The sequence below is a fragment of the Leptosomus discolor genome, chromosome 22 (genome assembly GCF_034619465.1).
Source record: "Leptosomus discolor isolate bLepDis1 chromosome 22, bLepDis1.hap2, whole genome shotgun sequence".
In the NCBI taxonomy this organism is placed as follows: Eukaryota; Metazoa; Chordata; class Aves; order Leptosomiformes; family Leptosomidae; genus Leptosomus; species Leptosomus discolor.
Genome location: NC_141412.1, coordinates 4,955,822 through 4,969,716, shown reverse-complemented (window position 1 = coordinate 4,969,716; position 13,895 = coordinate 4,955,822). Strand labels below are relative to the sequence as shown.

The window sequence follows — 13,895 nt, the reverse complement described above, 5'->3', positions numbered from 1 at the left end:
ACGTGTCCCCCCACATTGCACATTAACTTGCTATTGTCAAAACATGGGAAAACACCGCAGTGCAGATCGAAAGGCTCCTTCCTGATTAAAGAGGCTGGCAGGATTACAGCCCGCCCCTAATTACCAGCAGTTGTTAAAGCCCACTTTCAAGGAAGACAGGTTGGCAATTTAATCTGCTCGAGGAGAAAAAGAATTATATCTTGTTTCTCCCCAAATGATTTTTATTTCCCCCTAAGAAAATTAAGCATTGTAATGCGCTGGGGGAAAGCCACAGCCTTCCCCCTGAAAGCAATTCCTTGGGCCAGGAGGATTACAGTTATTATTCTGTTATTAAGGCCCTGCGTGCCCCACCCTGCATAAAACCCCAAAAGCACTCTATTTTGCAAAGCAGGTCAAGCCCAGGGCAGGACAGCGCAGCCAGGGCACTGACAACCACTTCCAGCCTCTCAGGCTGGTGGTTTGCAGGATCTGTGCAGGCGGTGGAGGTGAAGCAGGCACCATCCTCCTCCTCCTCCTCCTCCTCTCACTTCCCTCTCGCCCTCCTTCCCAAGCCTCTGAGCTCATTAGCAGGCAGAGGGAAAGGAGGCAGGGGCAAGGCAGGGCGGCAAGCAGGGACGGGGCTGGTGTGCCGCACGGCCCGGCTTGCAAAGCTCCTGCTCGCTAATTGGGCTCAATTAGGTGGCTCTGCTGCGTGCCGCAGCCCAGCCATCCCCCCGAAAGGTTAAATTAATTGCTCAAGGTCAGGCGAGACCAGCGAGGAACTGCCGGTGCCCACATCTCCTCTCCAGCCACCCCACTGCAGCAGGAGAGGCACAGCCCTGCTGCTGGGCTAAAAATAAAGACTTCTCCTGATGTGGAGAATGACAATTTGCTAATTAGTTTAATATGCAGCCTTAATAAAATGAAAAAGTAATTTGAGTAAATCTGCATTTCAAGAAAGCAAAGATTTGATTTTCTGATCTGTTTGTTATGAGGAGAGTTGTTCCCAGCCCCATTTCTTGATGTCTCTCCTTTAAACAAGCTCCGCATAATTGAACTGCAGGATTCCTAATGAAAGTTTGTCCCTTTTTAAGTCACGCCCTGGCTGGAGCAGTCAGCCTGGATGGCTTTGGGCTCGCTTGTCTGCAAGGGGCAGACACCATCGAGGTCCAGCGTCCATCAGAAACCCAAGGGAAACCCGTCTCCTCACCGCACGCAGCTCCGCGGCGACGCCACAGCCCCCCCCCGCCCGCCCTGCCGGTGCTGCCCCCCGTCGTGCCCAGCTCACCGTTGACCGTGAGGTGGACCCAGCTGCCGTTGTGGAAGGTGTCGTACTGCTGGTCCAGCATGAGCACTTTGCACTCGTACCAGCCCTGGTCCTCGGAGCGGACCTGCTCAATGCGCAGGGAGGCTTTGTCGTGCAGGCTGGCCCGGCCTGCGGGGAGAGCACAGCCGTCGGCTCCGTGGCCCCCAGCCCCGTGCCATGGCACCCCAGCACCAGACCAGCCCCCCCCCCAGCATCGCTGCAGGGGACACCCCAGCCTGGTGCAGGCACCGAGCAGCTGCAGCAGCTCTGGGGCCAGGCAGAGCCCCACCATCCCCAGTTTTGGGGCTGGTCGAGCCTCACGGCATGGCGCTGCAGGTTGCAGCTGGCCAGCAACACGCTCACCCATCTAGACAAGGGCAGGGCAACCTGCTGCGGCCGGGCAAGGTGCCTCGAGCGGCATCTGCCCGCAGCGATGCCGACCTTCTGCTCCCAGCCAGGGGCTGGTGGTGGTACGGCCGGCAAGCAGGCGCGCCCCAAAGCCTTTCCCCAGCCTGAGAGCCTCCCAAAAAGCATCACAGCCCTGGGCTGACCCTGCGTGCAGGGAAACGGGACCGACAGCAAAGCAGCCCGAACCTCCACCTTGGCCCAGCGGCCACTGGGCTCTGGCTCTGCTCAAGCATGAGCTGAATTTGGCAGGGCTCAGCCCAGGTTCAGGTGCCAGCACCCTCCTTGCTGCAGGATTTCCCAGGGGACCAACTTGGGGAAAGCCCCACAGAGCCTAGAAACAAGGTAAGACCCAGGGAGGGTCCTCAGGACAGCGGTCCCCAGGGAATGTCATCTGGAAACAGGTCCGTTCGACCGTGCCACCACACTTAGGGTTGGTCCCCAGCCCAGACGCTCCACCAGAAGCCGCTAGCCACGTGAGGCAGGTGGCACCTTGGCGAGCAGCCACATGGGCTCTGCAGCTCCAACCTGCCACCTCTACCTGGCACGTGGCCCTGGCTCCATCCCCACCGTCCCTCTCCTAGCATCCCTCCCCAGCCTCACAGCTGCTCTGGGGCGCAGCAGCAGCAGCCGCTGCCGCCGCCACCACGCGTCACCCCGGGTTTCTCTGCCTCGCTTGCTCCCGTCCCACGCAGCCCAGCTGGCTTCCTAGCACTGCTGCTTAATTAAAACCAACTGGGTGGAAAGCGAGCAACAAGCAGCAGAGCCCGCGCGGCTTCCGATGGAGGAGCGGATGGAGCTGAGCCGTGCAGCCCAGGCTGTGCTGCGGCGTGGAACCCGGCACAGCCCCCTCGTACCCCCACACTCACCGGCATACTCCGGGTCGACATGGGGAGGGTAAAACCCAAACTTGATGAAGATGGGGATGGGGACGCCGAACTTGAACCACTCCACGACATAGGGAGGGGGCTGCCCCGTGAGCGGGTGGATCACGTCGCATCCCAGGATCACGCTCTCGCCAGCGCGAGCGGTCACGAATTCGGGCTCCTCCCTTGAGCCGAGGGCACCTGTGAGGGAGCAGAAGGAGAAACTGCGGCTGATCCCACTGCCGGACGCTGGCATTGGTGTTAGCTGGAGGACCGCGACCCCCAGGAGAGCCACAGCGGCGGCAATGCCCGTCCCCAGCCACCTAGTTCTACTGAGGGCAGCCGCCAGGTCTCCCCTGCCCCAAAACCAAGAGGGGTTCCCCAAGCCCCTCCACCCAGCTCCAGGGCTACCCCGAGCTACCACAGGTCTCAGGACGGTGGCCATCAGCATCCACTGCTCCAGGATGGCATCCTAACCCCTGTGCCAGGGCCAGGGTGGTGCCCAGTGACACCACAGGGGTTTTGGAGACACCCCGTTCTCAGCAGAGGGGGCGCACGGAGCACACCCAGCGCTGCTCCCCACTCAGCAGCACCGCCAGTGCTGCCTGGCATCCCTGCAGCAGGGAAAAGGCTTTTGCAGACCTGCTTATGCCCTTGCATCATCTGGTGAGCGGGACCGAGCGTGCAGGGACCACCGACCCCCAGCTCCGGTGTGCCATCCCAGGGCGGGCTAAGCCCCCGCAGCAGCGATGCTCCAGCCAAGCCTGCCTGTCCTCGGGCATCCCCCAAGAGCCCCAGGCCTGAAACCCAGCTACAACCTGCACATCGAGTCTGGCACCCTGCTCCTCCCTCCCGGCCCCTGGCTGGGGTAATTAAACTGGGCTTTGGGCTCAGCCTCAACCCAAGGCACTGCTCCACCCCGGCCATGCCTCCCCGCTCAGCTGCAGCCTGGCGTCATCCCGCTCTCGCCATCAGCAGCAAAGCTGCATCCTCAGCACAGCGTTCAGCAAGGAAGAGGGAAACCCAGGGCTGGGGGGGGGGGGCGGGGGGGGAGGGAGGTGAGCGAAACCAAGGAGGAGGGTCCCCAAAACTGCAGGCCCACGTCTCCCTTCCCATCAAGAAAGGGCCCCCCCTTTTCCCAGCGCACGGGGCCACCACCTGCTCCGGGGGGGATGCTTGGGGAGGGATGCTCAGGGAGGGATGCTCGGGGAAGCACGTTCCCACTCCTCCGCGCTGCTCCTCTGGGCCGCCGGTGATTGGCGGCGAGTGACATCACCGCTTCCCCGCCGCGGAGCCGAGCATCACCGGCTATTTTTGGCTCCGGCACAAGCGCGTACCGGCAAGAGGCCCGTGTCGTGCCACCCCACGGGCTCACCGACCGAGTCCCCCTGTGGGAAAGGGAACGGGCTCTGCCGGCAGCCCTGGACACGGCCAAAACCCCCTCCCCGCTGCAGGCTGCACCACCGCAGAGGAGCGACGGCCAGCCAGGCGTCCTCGGTGCCCAAGCGCCGGCGCTGGATGGCTGCTGCTTAACTGGGAGGGCTGGCGGGTGGCAGCGGGGATGGCGATGCCGGGGTGCGAAGCTGCGAACCATCCGCAAGGAGCAGGCGCTGCGTTGCACGCCTGCTGCAGGCACCCGGCCCCACTACGGGGTCCTGCACCGCCACGTACCGGCCTGGAGCCCATCTGGGCGGGGGGATTGCTGTGCACCCACGTGCGATATGCATGCATGCACACACGCACCCTGCTCCTGCCCCCCCCCCCCCCCCCGCTTCGCACCGCCCTGACAGCACTCTTGCACCTCTCCATCCCCCCTTATCGCTGCATCGCCAACGAGCTCAGGCATTCGCACCCTGTCACCGGGGACGGTGTCAGCCCTCCCCTGCCGCCCCGGCAAAGAGCTGCGAGCGCCCATCCGGACCCTGCTGCACCCATCCGGGGAGCCGTGCTGCGGGGCTGGGAAGCCCACTCCCTGCCCACGGCCCCCCTGCGCCGATCGGGGACAGGAGCCGTCACGTGCCGCTCAAGAGCATCCAAGGACGCGCGCTTCCCCGGCCGCCTCGCCAAGCGAGCGGGTCCCCAGCAGCTCACCGCCTTCAAAGGGACAGTCTTGCTTTCCACCAGCACCAGAGGATGGAGCAGACAGCACCCCAACCCCTTCCCGAGCCCCCTGCCTGCCCCAGCCCACCAGCTCCTTGGGTACCAAGGTGGGATCTTGGTTTTCAGCTCCTCAACGCCAAACGGAGCCTGGGATGCTGATGCTTGCCCAGCTGGAGAATCACGCCGCCCAAGAGGCTGCCCAGATGCCCCGGGGACGGGCACCAGGGAATCACGCTCGCAGCCCTACGCTGGGATCCCCTGACTGGCTCCCCAGCAAACTGGTGGGTGACGTCCCTGGGGAGGGGACGAGCCAGCCGCTCTGCTGGACCCACGCCTGGCCAGGGCCGCCCGGGTGAAGGAAAATAGGTCAGCCCCGGCAGCTCTCAGCGCCGGTGTCTGATCGCAAGGCCGGTGGGGAATTGCACGCACGGCTGAGCATCACCTCCCCACACGCACGGCCAACTGGCAGCCACAGCGGCTACCCGGCCCCCAGCTCTCCCCAGCTGCCACCCACCCGCCCCGCCACCGGCCCCCCGTGCCCTCCCATCCCCGCTTCCAGAGACAGCAGGAAAGCAGCGGGGACATGTTTTACAGACCTCCTCCTTGGGTCTCCCCAACTTCCCAACCACTAACCCCGTGCTCTCAGCCCTGACCAGGTTTTCATTCCAAGTCCCGGCCGCTGAAGGCACGCAAGCGACGGAGACTGCAGCTCTCAATTCAAAGAAGTGTTTCTCACCCCCACATTTGTGGGGAAACGCTTGAAAACAATCCGCAGACGCCAGAAGACACAGAGCGCAAACAGACAAGGTATTTTTAAACCCACTTGATTTTCCCAGCCAAGTTCAGGGGGGTTTCAAGGATTAACCTGCGGTTTGGAAATAGGGTCCGCATCGGGGAGCCACAGCGGGGACGCAAACCCCAAATCCCTCCTCTGTGCGGGAGCTCACGCGAAGCTGGGGGACGCCTCGTAAAGAAAAACAAGTAATCAACAGGCTTCGTCATCCAGGCAGATCCAGGAAAAATAAAAGCACGCCGCGTGCCAGGAGGCAAGAATACAAGATGCGGAGGTGGAGTTGAACAGCATCCCAAAGGGAGAGGAGGGAAGGCTGCTGCTGCGTAGAGACGGTGCCACCGTGGGGCTCCCCAAGATGGTGATGCTGAGGCTGGGAAGACCCTCGCCCAGGTTTGGGCATCCAGTTCCTCCCGTCCCAAGAGCAGACACAGAAGGTGACACGGGAGGCGGTGAAACGGGTGGCATCCAGCATCTCAGGTACACTCGCTGAAGCGGGACCCTTCCTGCAGATGCTTTGTGAGAAGGACGTGGCGGTGGCCGGGGTCAGAGAGGGGATCCCATCCCGACCCACCATCATCTTGCAGCCTGCTAACGGGCACAGAGGCGCCACTATCCGCTTGCAATGCTCCCTGCGCGCCCCCCCCCCGCCAAGCACTCATCCCCATCCCCGTCCTCCCATGGGGACGGCCGAGGAAGCAGGCGCGAGGCCCCGAGCCCATGGACCTCTCCTCCCTGCCGAGCGGAGACGAGATCTGCTCTGACACATCCCGCTCACATCGGCGGAGGCGGGACACGGCGGGGATCTCTGAGGACAAGGCCACCAGCGTGGCATATGGAGAGCAGGCAGCCAGCACCACGAAACAAGGCGGGCAGCGACCGCAGCCCTGGGTGCGGGTCGGGCACCACCCGCTGCAGGGACCCGAGCTGCTGAAGCAGCGCATGGGGTGGGCAGGAGATCTGCTTGCCCCCCACCTCCCTACCAGACCCCCCCCAACAGCTTGGTGGGGGCTGCATACCCCACCGCAAGGCTCGGTGCCCCCCTGCCCAGCTGGGGGGTACACACAGCCCCCTGAAAGCAACCGCCTGTCCCCTGGCAGGAGGTGGCCCTGGGGCTGGGAGCGCAGCCCTTGCCCCCTCCCCCAGCTGGAAAGCAGCATCTGGGCTTTCAGCGCGATTCCTGCGTTTTAAACCCGATTTTCCAGATGGATGGAGGGCGACGCGCAGGTCAAGTGACATGCCTCAAGGTCATGCGGGGCCAGCGGAGGAGCAGGATTAGCTGCGAGGGGTGGCTTGGCGCCCCAGTCACAGCAAGATGGTGACTTCGAACCCCATCCCCAGGGATAAGGGGTGTCCTGGGGGAACCACCTACACCATCCCCACGCAGGCAGGCAGCTGCTCTGGCACCCCCAGGGGAGCAGGCATGCCTGGGGTGCTGCCCCACGGCAGCCCCCCACCCGCCACGGTGGGTCCCCACTCCCCGGGATGACACTGGTGGGACCATGCCCAGGTGGGTGGCAGCTCGGCGAGCACATGGGCTAGCACAGGTCAGCGCTCAGGGAGGCACAGAGATGGAGGGTGCAGGGAAACTACTTCCTCGTAGTCACCCCGGTGTCCCCTCCCTCTAAACGCCACCAGCCCAGCACAGAGCATCCCCACACGCCGCACAGCAGCCGCCTCCTGGGAGCCATCATCTCCCAGCAACAACCAGGAGCTACCTGCGTGCTCCCCGCGCCACGGGGCCGAGCGAGCGGCTGCAGCAGCATGCTGCAGCTGAAGCTGCTCCCAGGGGAGACCTCCTGCACCCAGAGCGTGCTGCTGGGGCGCTGTGCCCCCCAGCCCAACTCAGCACATCCAGACCCACATTGCACCGGTATCCACGGACAAGGTTGTCTGCATGGCCCTTCCCCACGGAGCAGCGCGTACCACCCCGATGCCTTCACAGCCCTCCGACTGGTAACTGGGATGCAGGCAGCGCTCCGAGCTGCCCGCCAGCAGCTCCTGAATCACGCTGTTCCTGGCTCAGGCAGCCCTCCCACCAACGCCAGCCTCTCCAACGAGAAGCGGGAGGGAGGGAGTTGTTTTTTCCGAGGCCAGCTGGTCGCTCCGAGCCCCCAGCTCGGGAGATGCCTACCGCAGGGGAAGGGAGAAGGAAGGACTCCTCCATTGGCACAGCACGAGGCCGGACCCGCTGCTCACCCATCTGCAGGGCTTCTCTTCCAGCCTGAAGCCACGACCTCCAAGAAGGAGGCTTGGAGGTGAATGGGAGCTAACCCATCCTGCTGCAGAGGAACTTGCAGGGTCCACCCATCACCAGCAAAGCTGCATCTTCCAAGTCAAAAGGCAATTGAGCTGGGAAAGCACCACCGCAAAAACCCTCCGGCAAGCCAAGTCAATGACCGAGACGCGCACGTCCCTCCCTGCCCCGCGTACTCCCATCCAACAGGTCCAGAAGAACAGAAATCCTCTGGGGAAAGATGGAAACGGGAGCTGGGCCAACCCCCTTGGCCACTCCCAGTGCCAAACCATCCCCTTGCCAGAGGAGAGCGGGGCCAAAGCAGCAAGTGCCAAAGGCGGCGGATCCCTGTCCAAACTCCTCCACGGCCGAAGAGGCACCAGCCCTCACGTGCGACGGCTCTGCGCCGGGAGCGAGCAGGGGATGCAGCACCGGCTCCGCCATGGCGAGCCGCTCCGACCAGCCAAGGTCAGCGCCATGAGCATCACCTGCTGCGGCGTCCGGGGGGGAACCTCTTCGATGGGAGCCCTCGCCCGGGGCTCACGAAGCCGAATCCTCCCTCCGCAAACCGTGCCGGCCGGATCCGCGAGCATCCCCGTGCGGCACCGCGTCACGCTCGTGGGAGAGGGAGGAAAAGCCCCTCGGCGTCACAGCACCACCAGGAATGCCAGGAGGCCGGATCCCTCCTCCAACACCCACTCCCAGCACGGTCACATCCCGGCTCTCCTCCCCCACGCCGTAAGAGGGGATAACGCACCCTCCTTCCCTCTCTGAGCCGATTAGCGCCTGGAAAGCCCTCAGAGAGCCAGGCCAGGCAAGAGGGCTGCCCAGGGCCACCGCCGCTGCTCGGCGAGGAGGTGGCAGCAGCGTGGCGAGGAAGGCCACGGCCAGCAGAAAAGCCCCAGCGAGAGCATCGGTTCGTGGTGAGCCCCAGCCCTGCTCCGAAGCCTTGTCCCCAAGCGATGCGGGGTGACAGCCCCCCAGGAGCAGGGGACGGCGCCGGGGCCAAGGGGCTGCAGCAGCCAAGGCGAGTCCCCGTCCCCACGCAGCCCTCCCGCGGGGGCCGTGGCGGCCCGCAGCGCCCCCTCGCCCGCTACGCCCGCCGCCCACCCACGCATTACTCACGGCGCGCTCATTCATCACGTACGCGCCGCTCCGTACGCGCAGCACCCCCGCACCGGGGGTCCCCGGCACCCACCCACCCACCCTGGTACTAGTTCGGGAGCCCCATCCGAGTGGCTCCAGGGTATTTCCAAGTTCCCAGGCGCTCAACTCGCTGCTTTGCTCCTCTCCGAGGCAGAGGATCCCTCTACAAACCGCTGCTGCAAACCACCGCCTCGCCGCGCCGCAGGATGCATTTCAGGCAGGCAGCAGCCGGCTGCTGCTCGACAGCAAGAGGGGCCCCGTCCCCCCCAGAAGGGCAGCCCCATCCTGACACTCACACACACCCCCCTGGCCCCCGAGGAGCTGGCTGCCAGGCAGGGATGCCAAGGGACCGTGGCAGGGTACAGAGGTGACCCCACGCGCTCGTGGAGCGCCGTGATGCAGGGTGGGCTGCAGCATCCCGGCGTGTGCGGAGGTGCCCCCTCCCAGCCCACCCGCACCCACCGAGGCAGCGTTCCCCCACGCCGCGGGGAGCGGCGGTGGCTGCCATCCAGGCATCACTTGCTGCCGGCAGCCACCGCATCCCCAGGGACAGGGCTCAGTGACACTCATGGCACAGCTCCCGGGTCGGGACCACCGGGGTGCAGGGACCACCCTGTACCCAGCGAGGTACCGGCGGCAGGGATGGGAGACAGTGCTGCACCAGGGGCGGGCAGCTCCCCTTCTACCTGCAGGGATGGCTGGCGGGGAAGGAGGGGGCTGACAGCCGAAGGAAAAGAAGCCAGAGCAGGAAAATCAGGGTTATTCCCCGCCACTGTCTCCCTCCTGACCTTGGACAACCCTGTGCCTCAGTTTACCCCAGCGCAGCAGACAGCCTGCAGTGTAGAGGGGAAGGAGGACAGCCTCCCCCGGGCGAGCGGGGAGCAAAGTCACCCCCAAACCCGCAGTCAGGAGCACACGGGCACGGCGGCCGGGGCGCTGCAGGGGGAGGCACCGAAACCCTTTTTGCATTTCTCCTTGCTGAGCCGGGCTACCCTTGCAGGGAAGGGCAAACGCTGCCTGCGCCCCTCGGAGCTGCTCCCGGCTGGGAGAAGAAACGGGGGTGCAAGAAACGTTTCGCCCATCCCCTGTCTGCGCTCTGGCCCCAGCCGGGGGCCACACTGCCCACCGCTCCCCCCGCACCCAGGCGTGCCCCCAGCAAGGACTCGCCCCTCGGTTGCCTTCTCCTAAAGGGAATTTCCAAGCCCCCGAGGGGAGACCCTGGCAGAGAGGCAGGACCTGCCGCACACCGGGAGCCCGGCTGCCAGCTCCTGCCTCCTCAACTTCCCGACTTACAGCCGCTGCCCTCCCGGGAGGTCACTGCAATAATTAAAAAAAAAAAAAAGAAAGAAAGAAAAAAAAAGAAAAAAAAAACCAAACCGCTGAGCGCCTGGCGAAGATGCGCCGGGCGCTCCCGGCCCCCCCCCACCGGCAGCGGGGAATAAAGAAATCGCCAGCGCCTCGCTGCAGCACCGGCGCCCGGGGACACGGGCAGCGCTCAGCCCCCCTGCACCGGCGGGGACGCCAACCCCCTCCGGAGCCGCAGCGCGCCGCACCCCCGGGGCGTGCTCGCCCCCCTCCCAACCCCAGCCCAAGCTCCGGGACGTGCTGCCCCCCCCGGTGCAAGCTCCCCGGTGCATGCACACACACACCCCCCCCCCCCGCGCCCGCTGCCGGTACACCGGGGGATGGGGGGGGGGCATGCAGACGCGGCCCCGCCGCCGCCCCGGAGAGCCCGGCAGACCCCCCCCCCGGGGCATCCCGGAGGAGAACGGCCCGCGGCCCCACTCACCTTGGACGGGCAGCCCGCGGGCGCCGAGCACACTTGCTACCAAAGCGGCCACATACCAAATCATAGTACTACCGGCCCCCGGTGCGCAGCATCTTCCGCCCGCCGGGCGGCCCGGCCGGGGCGGGGCAGGGCTGGCCGGGCCGGGGCAGGGCTCCCCGGGCCGCCGCGGGGCTGGCCGGGCCGGAGGGGCGGCTCAGGGCCGGCCGCCGGCCGCCGCCGCTGCGCCCATGCCCGCGCCCATGCCGCCGCCTCGCTGCACCTGCCCTCCGCCGCACGGCGCGGGGCGCAGCCTAGCCTGCGCCCTTTAGCGGCTCGGTGCCGCCCCCGCCCGCCGCCCATTGGCCGCGCCCCGGCGGAGTGGGCGGTGATTGGCCGGCGGCGCGGCCCGGGCCCGTTTCAAGGTGGGTTGGCGCGCGCGGGGCCCCTGCGCCGCAGTATCATGCGCACTGCCGGGAGCGGCGGGCGGTGCGCCGGGAGCGGCGCGGCACGGCCCGGCACGGCACGGCCCGGGGTCACCTCCGCCGGACGGTCACCTCCCGGCCGGCTCCGCCATCCGCCCCGGAGCAGCGTCTGTCCCCGGGCCCCGAATGTGCCCGTTTGTACCGGCTCAGCGCCACCTCCCTGTCCCCAGATGTGCCCTCTGCGCCGGCACAGCATCACCTCCCGGTCCCCAGACGTGTCCCCTGCACCGGCTCAGTGTCACCTTCCTGGTCCCCAGACGTGTCCCCTGCACCGGCTCAGTGTCACCTCCCCATCCCCAGGTGTATCCCCTGCACCGGCTCAGCGTCACCTTCTTGTCCCCAGATATGCCCCCTGAATCAGCTCAGCGCCACCTCCCTGTCCCCAGATGTGTTCCCTGCGCCGACTGTCACCTTCCTGTCCCCAGATGTGCCCCCTGCACCACCTCAGCGCCACCTCCCTGTCCCCAGATGTGTTCCCTGCGGCAGCTCAGCGCCACCTCCCTGTCCCCAGATGTGTTCCCTGCGCCGGCAGAGCATCACCTTCCTGCCCCCAGATGTGCCCCCTGCACCAGCTCAGCGCTACCTCCCTGCTTCCAGATGTGTCCCCTTCCCCAGCACAGCGTCACCTCCCTGTCTCCAGATATGTCCCCTGCACCAGCTCAGCATCACCTCTATGTCCCCAGATGCGCCCCCTACACCGGCACAGCACCAACTCCCTGTCCCCTGATGTGCCCCCTACACCAACACAGCATCATTTCCTGGTCCCCAGATGTGCCCCCTGCACCAGCGCAGCACCACTTCCCTGTCCCCAGATGTGTCCCCTGCCCCAGCACAACATCACCTCCCTGTCCCCAGATGTGCCCCCTACACGGGCACAGCATCTCCTCCCTGTGCCCAGCTATGCCCCCTACACTAGCTCAGCGTCACCTCCGTGTCCCAAGCTCTACCACCTGCCCCCTGCTGCCATACACCGCCTCTCTGAAACCCCAGTGCCACTTTGCACCCACGCAGGGTCACCTCCCCGCCAGAGGATCAGCCACCTGCCCACACCAGCACCACATCACCCCGACCAACATCAGCTGTGCCATCTGTCCCTGCCACCCTGCACCACCTCGGGGTCACGTCCCTGCCACCTGCCTGGTGCCACTGCAACCTCGTACCCCACATGGGCTCAGGGTAACCTACCTGCCACCATCTGTACCCCCAGCAGAGATTCGGTGTCATCCCCCACCTCCCTGCGTCAGCCATGCCACCTGCCCCCTGCTCGGCTTGCTGTCACCTCTGCCAGGACCCCGCGGCGCTCAGCCACCGCCTTGCCACCTGCCACAGCTTGGGGTCACATTCATCTGCCACCCCACACCCAGCACTGGCTTGGTGCCTCTTGCGCCGGCTGTACCACCTTCTTCTGCCACCCTGCACCACCTGTGTCACCTCCCCCTGCTCTACACCACTTGCCCCCACCCCTAACCCCCCGAGACAGCTCAGTGTCACCCTGTCCCCCCTTTGTGCCCTGCTGAGCGCACCCCTCCATTTGAAAAGAGCGAACTGGGGTCCACTCCAATGGAAAACAGGTAGAAAATAGAAAGTCCCACTGTGCTCTCCCATCTCAGCCCACCTCTTTTCCCTGCAAAGACCTCTGGTGATGCCAGATGGGCAAACAGTCGGCCTCGCTCCCCAGGGAGCGTGCCAGCAAGAGAAACGGGCCACTGAACTTCCCCTGAGATGACAGGCAGACCGGGAGAGGACAGGCTTGCACAGAGAGGGGGGCGCACTGTTTTGTCCCCAGCACTCACCACCTTCTCCATGCTCACGCCGTTGGGAGGGTATCTGGGGAGAGGTTTGAGCAGCTGCTGATCTTCCCACCTCTTCTTCCCATGCGTGTCCTGCAAAGAGGCAAAAAACCCAACCCTTGTAGAGGATGCAGGGTTTTGAGGAGCACGAGGAGCACCCCACACCCTCTGCCTGCGATTACGCTTGTGGAGGGTTGGGCATTGCCGTGGCCCTGGGCAGGAGGTGAGACCCTGGGGACAAAAGAGACCTGGCAGGGAGCATCCCCCAGCCCAGCTCACACAACCTCCCATGCGGTTTGCTTCCCTAGCAAAATCCAAGACCTCATAAAAGCCTGACTCAGCTCCTAGTCCTGAGGTCTGAAATGAAAGCTTGCAAATCTGCAAGGTGGGTTGGCAGAGCTAAGGATGACCCTCGCGCTGGGGCAGTTTTGCTCTTCAAGCTGCTCTCTGGATCGCACGCCGAGCCACACCGTTGCAGCCGGTTTCCTGAAAGTCAGGTTTGCAGCAGCCCGGGAGGGCAGAGCCCCTTGGCCAGCGCCCTCCCCGCTCCGGTCCTGCCAGCTTCCAAGCACCCCAGAAACCCCAGCAATCACCCACTGCCTGCGAGGGAGTGAACCCAAGGCCGGCAGAGCCCCATCCACCCTCACCCAGCCGGACTGAGTCGATAGATTCTGGTCCAGCTGGAGTCCATGTTGCCAGCCAGATCGTCTTCAAGTCTTTAGCTGGGTTTTGCCACAATTTCCAAGAGGAAAGTAGCAGCAAAAGGCACTGATGACACCTACGCTAACACCGCCCAACCCGGGAGGCAACAAGAGCCCACGATAGATGGGGAGGACCCAGCCCCGCTCCCGGTTCGTACCTCCCCAAGCCAAGCACAGCACAGCACAGGGGCCCCAGCAGCATCCCTCAAGGAACTGAAATACAGGCTTGGGTTGGAGCACGGCTGCCAGTTCACACCCTTGTTTCTCCAGACTAATTTGCTGGTTTTATGAAATCCATTCCCCACTGTTTTCACACTTCTCTCCCT

At 65.0% G+C, this 13,895-nt stretch overlaps 1 protein-coding gene across 3 annotated transcripts in view; it reads right to left on the bottom strand.

The window, feature by feature from the left end:
- Window positions 1-10,681, bottom strand: part of IGSF9B (immunoglobulin superfamily member 9B) — a 39,360-nt gene extending 28,679 nt beyond the window's left edge. For all 3 annotated transcript variants that reach the window (XM_086476922.1, XM_086476923.1, XM_086476924.1), the window contains exons 1-3: window positions 10,618-10,681; window positions 2,560-2,757; window positions 1,268-1,414 (exon numbers count right to left, since the gene is read on the bottom strand). In XM_086476922.1, the coding sequence (XP_086333048.1) occupies window positions 1,268-1,414; window positions 2,560-2,757; window positions 10,618-10,681 (409 nt within the window). The remainder of the gene's footprint in view (window positions 1-1,267; window positions 1,415-2,559; window positions 2,758-10,617) is intronic.
- Between the last annotated feature and the right edge of the window lie 3,214 nt (window positions 10,682-13,895).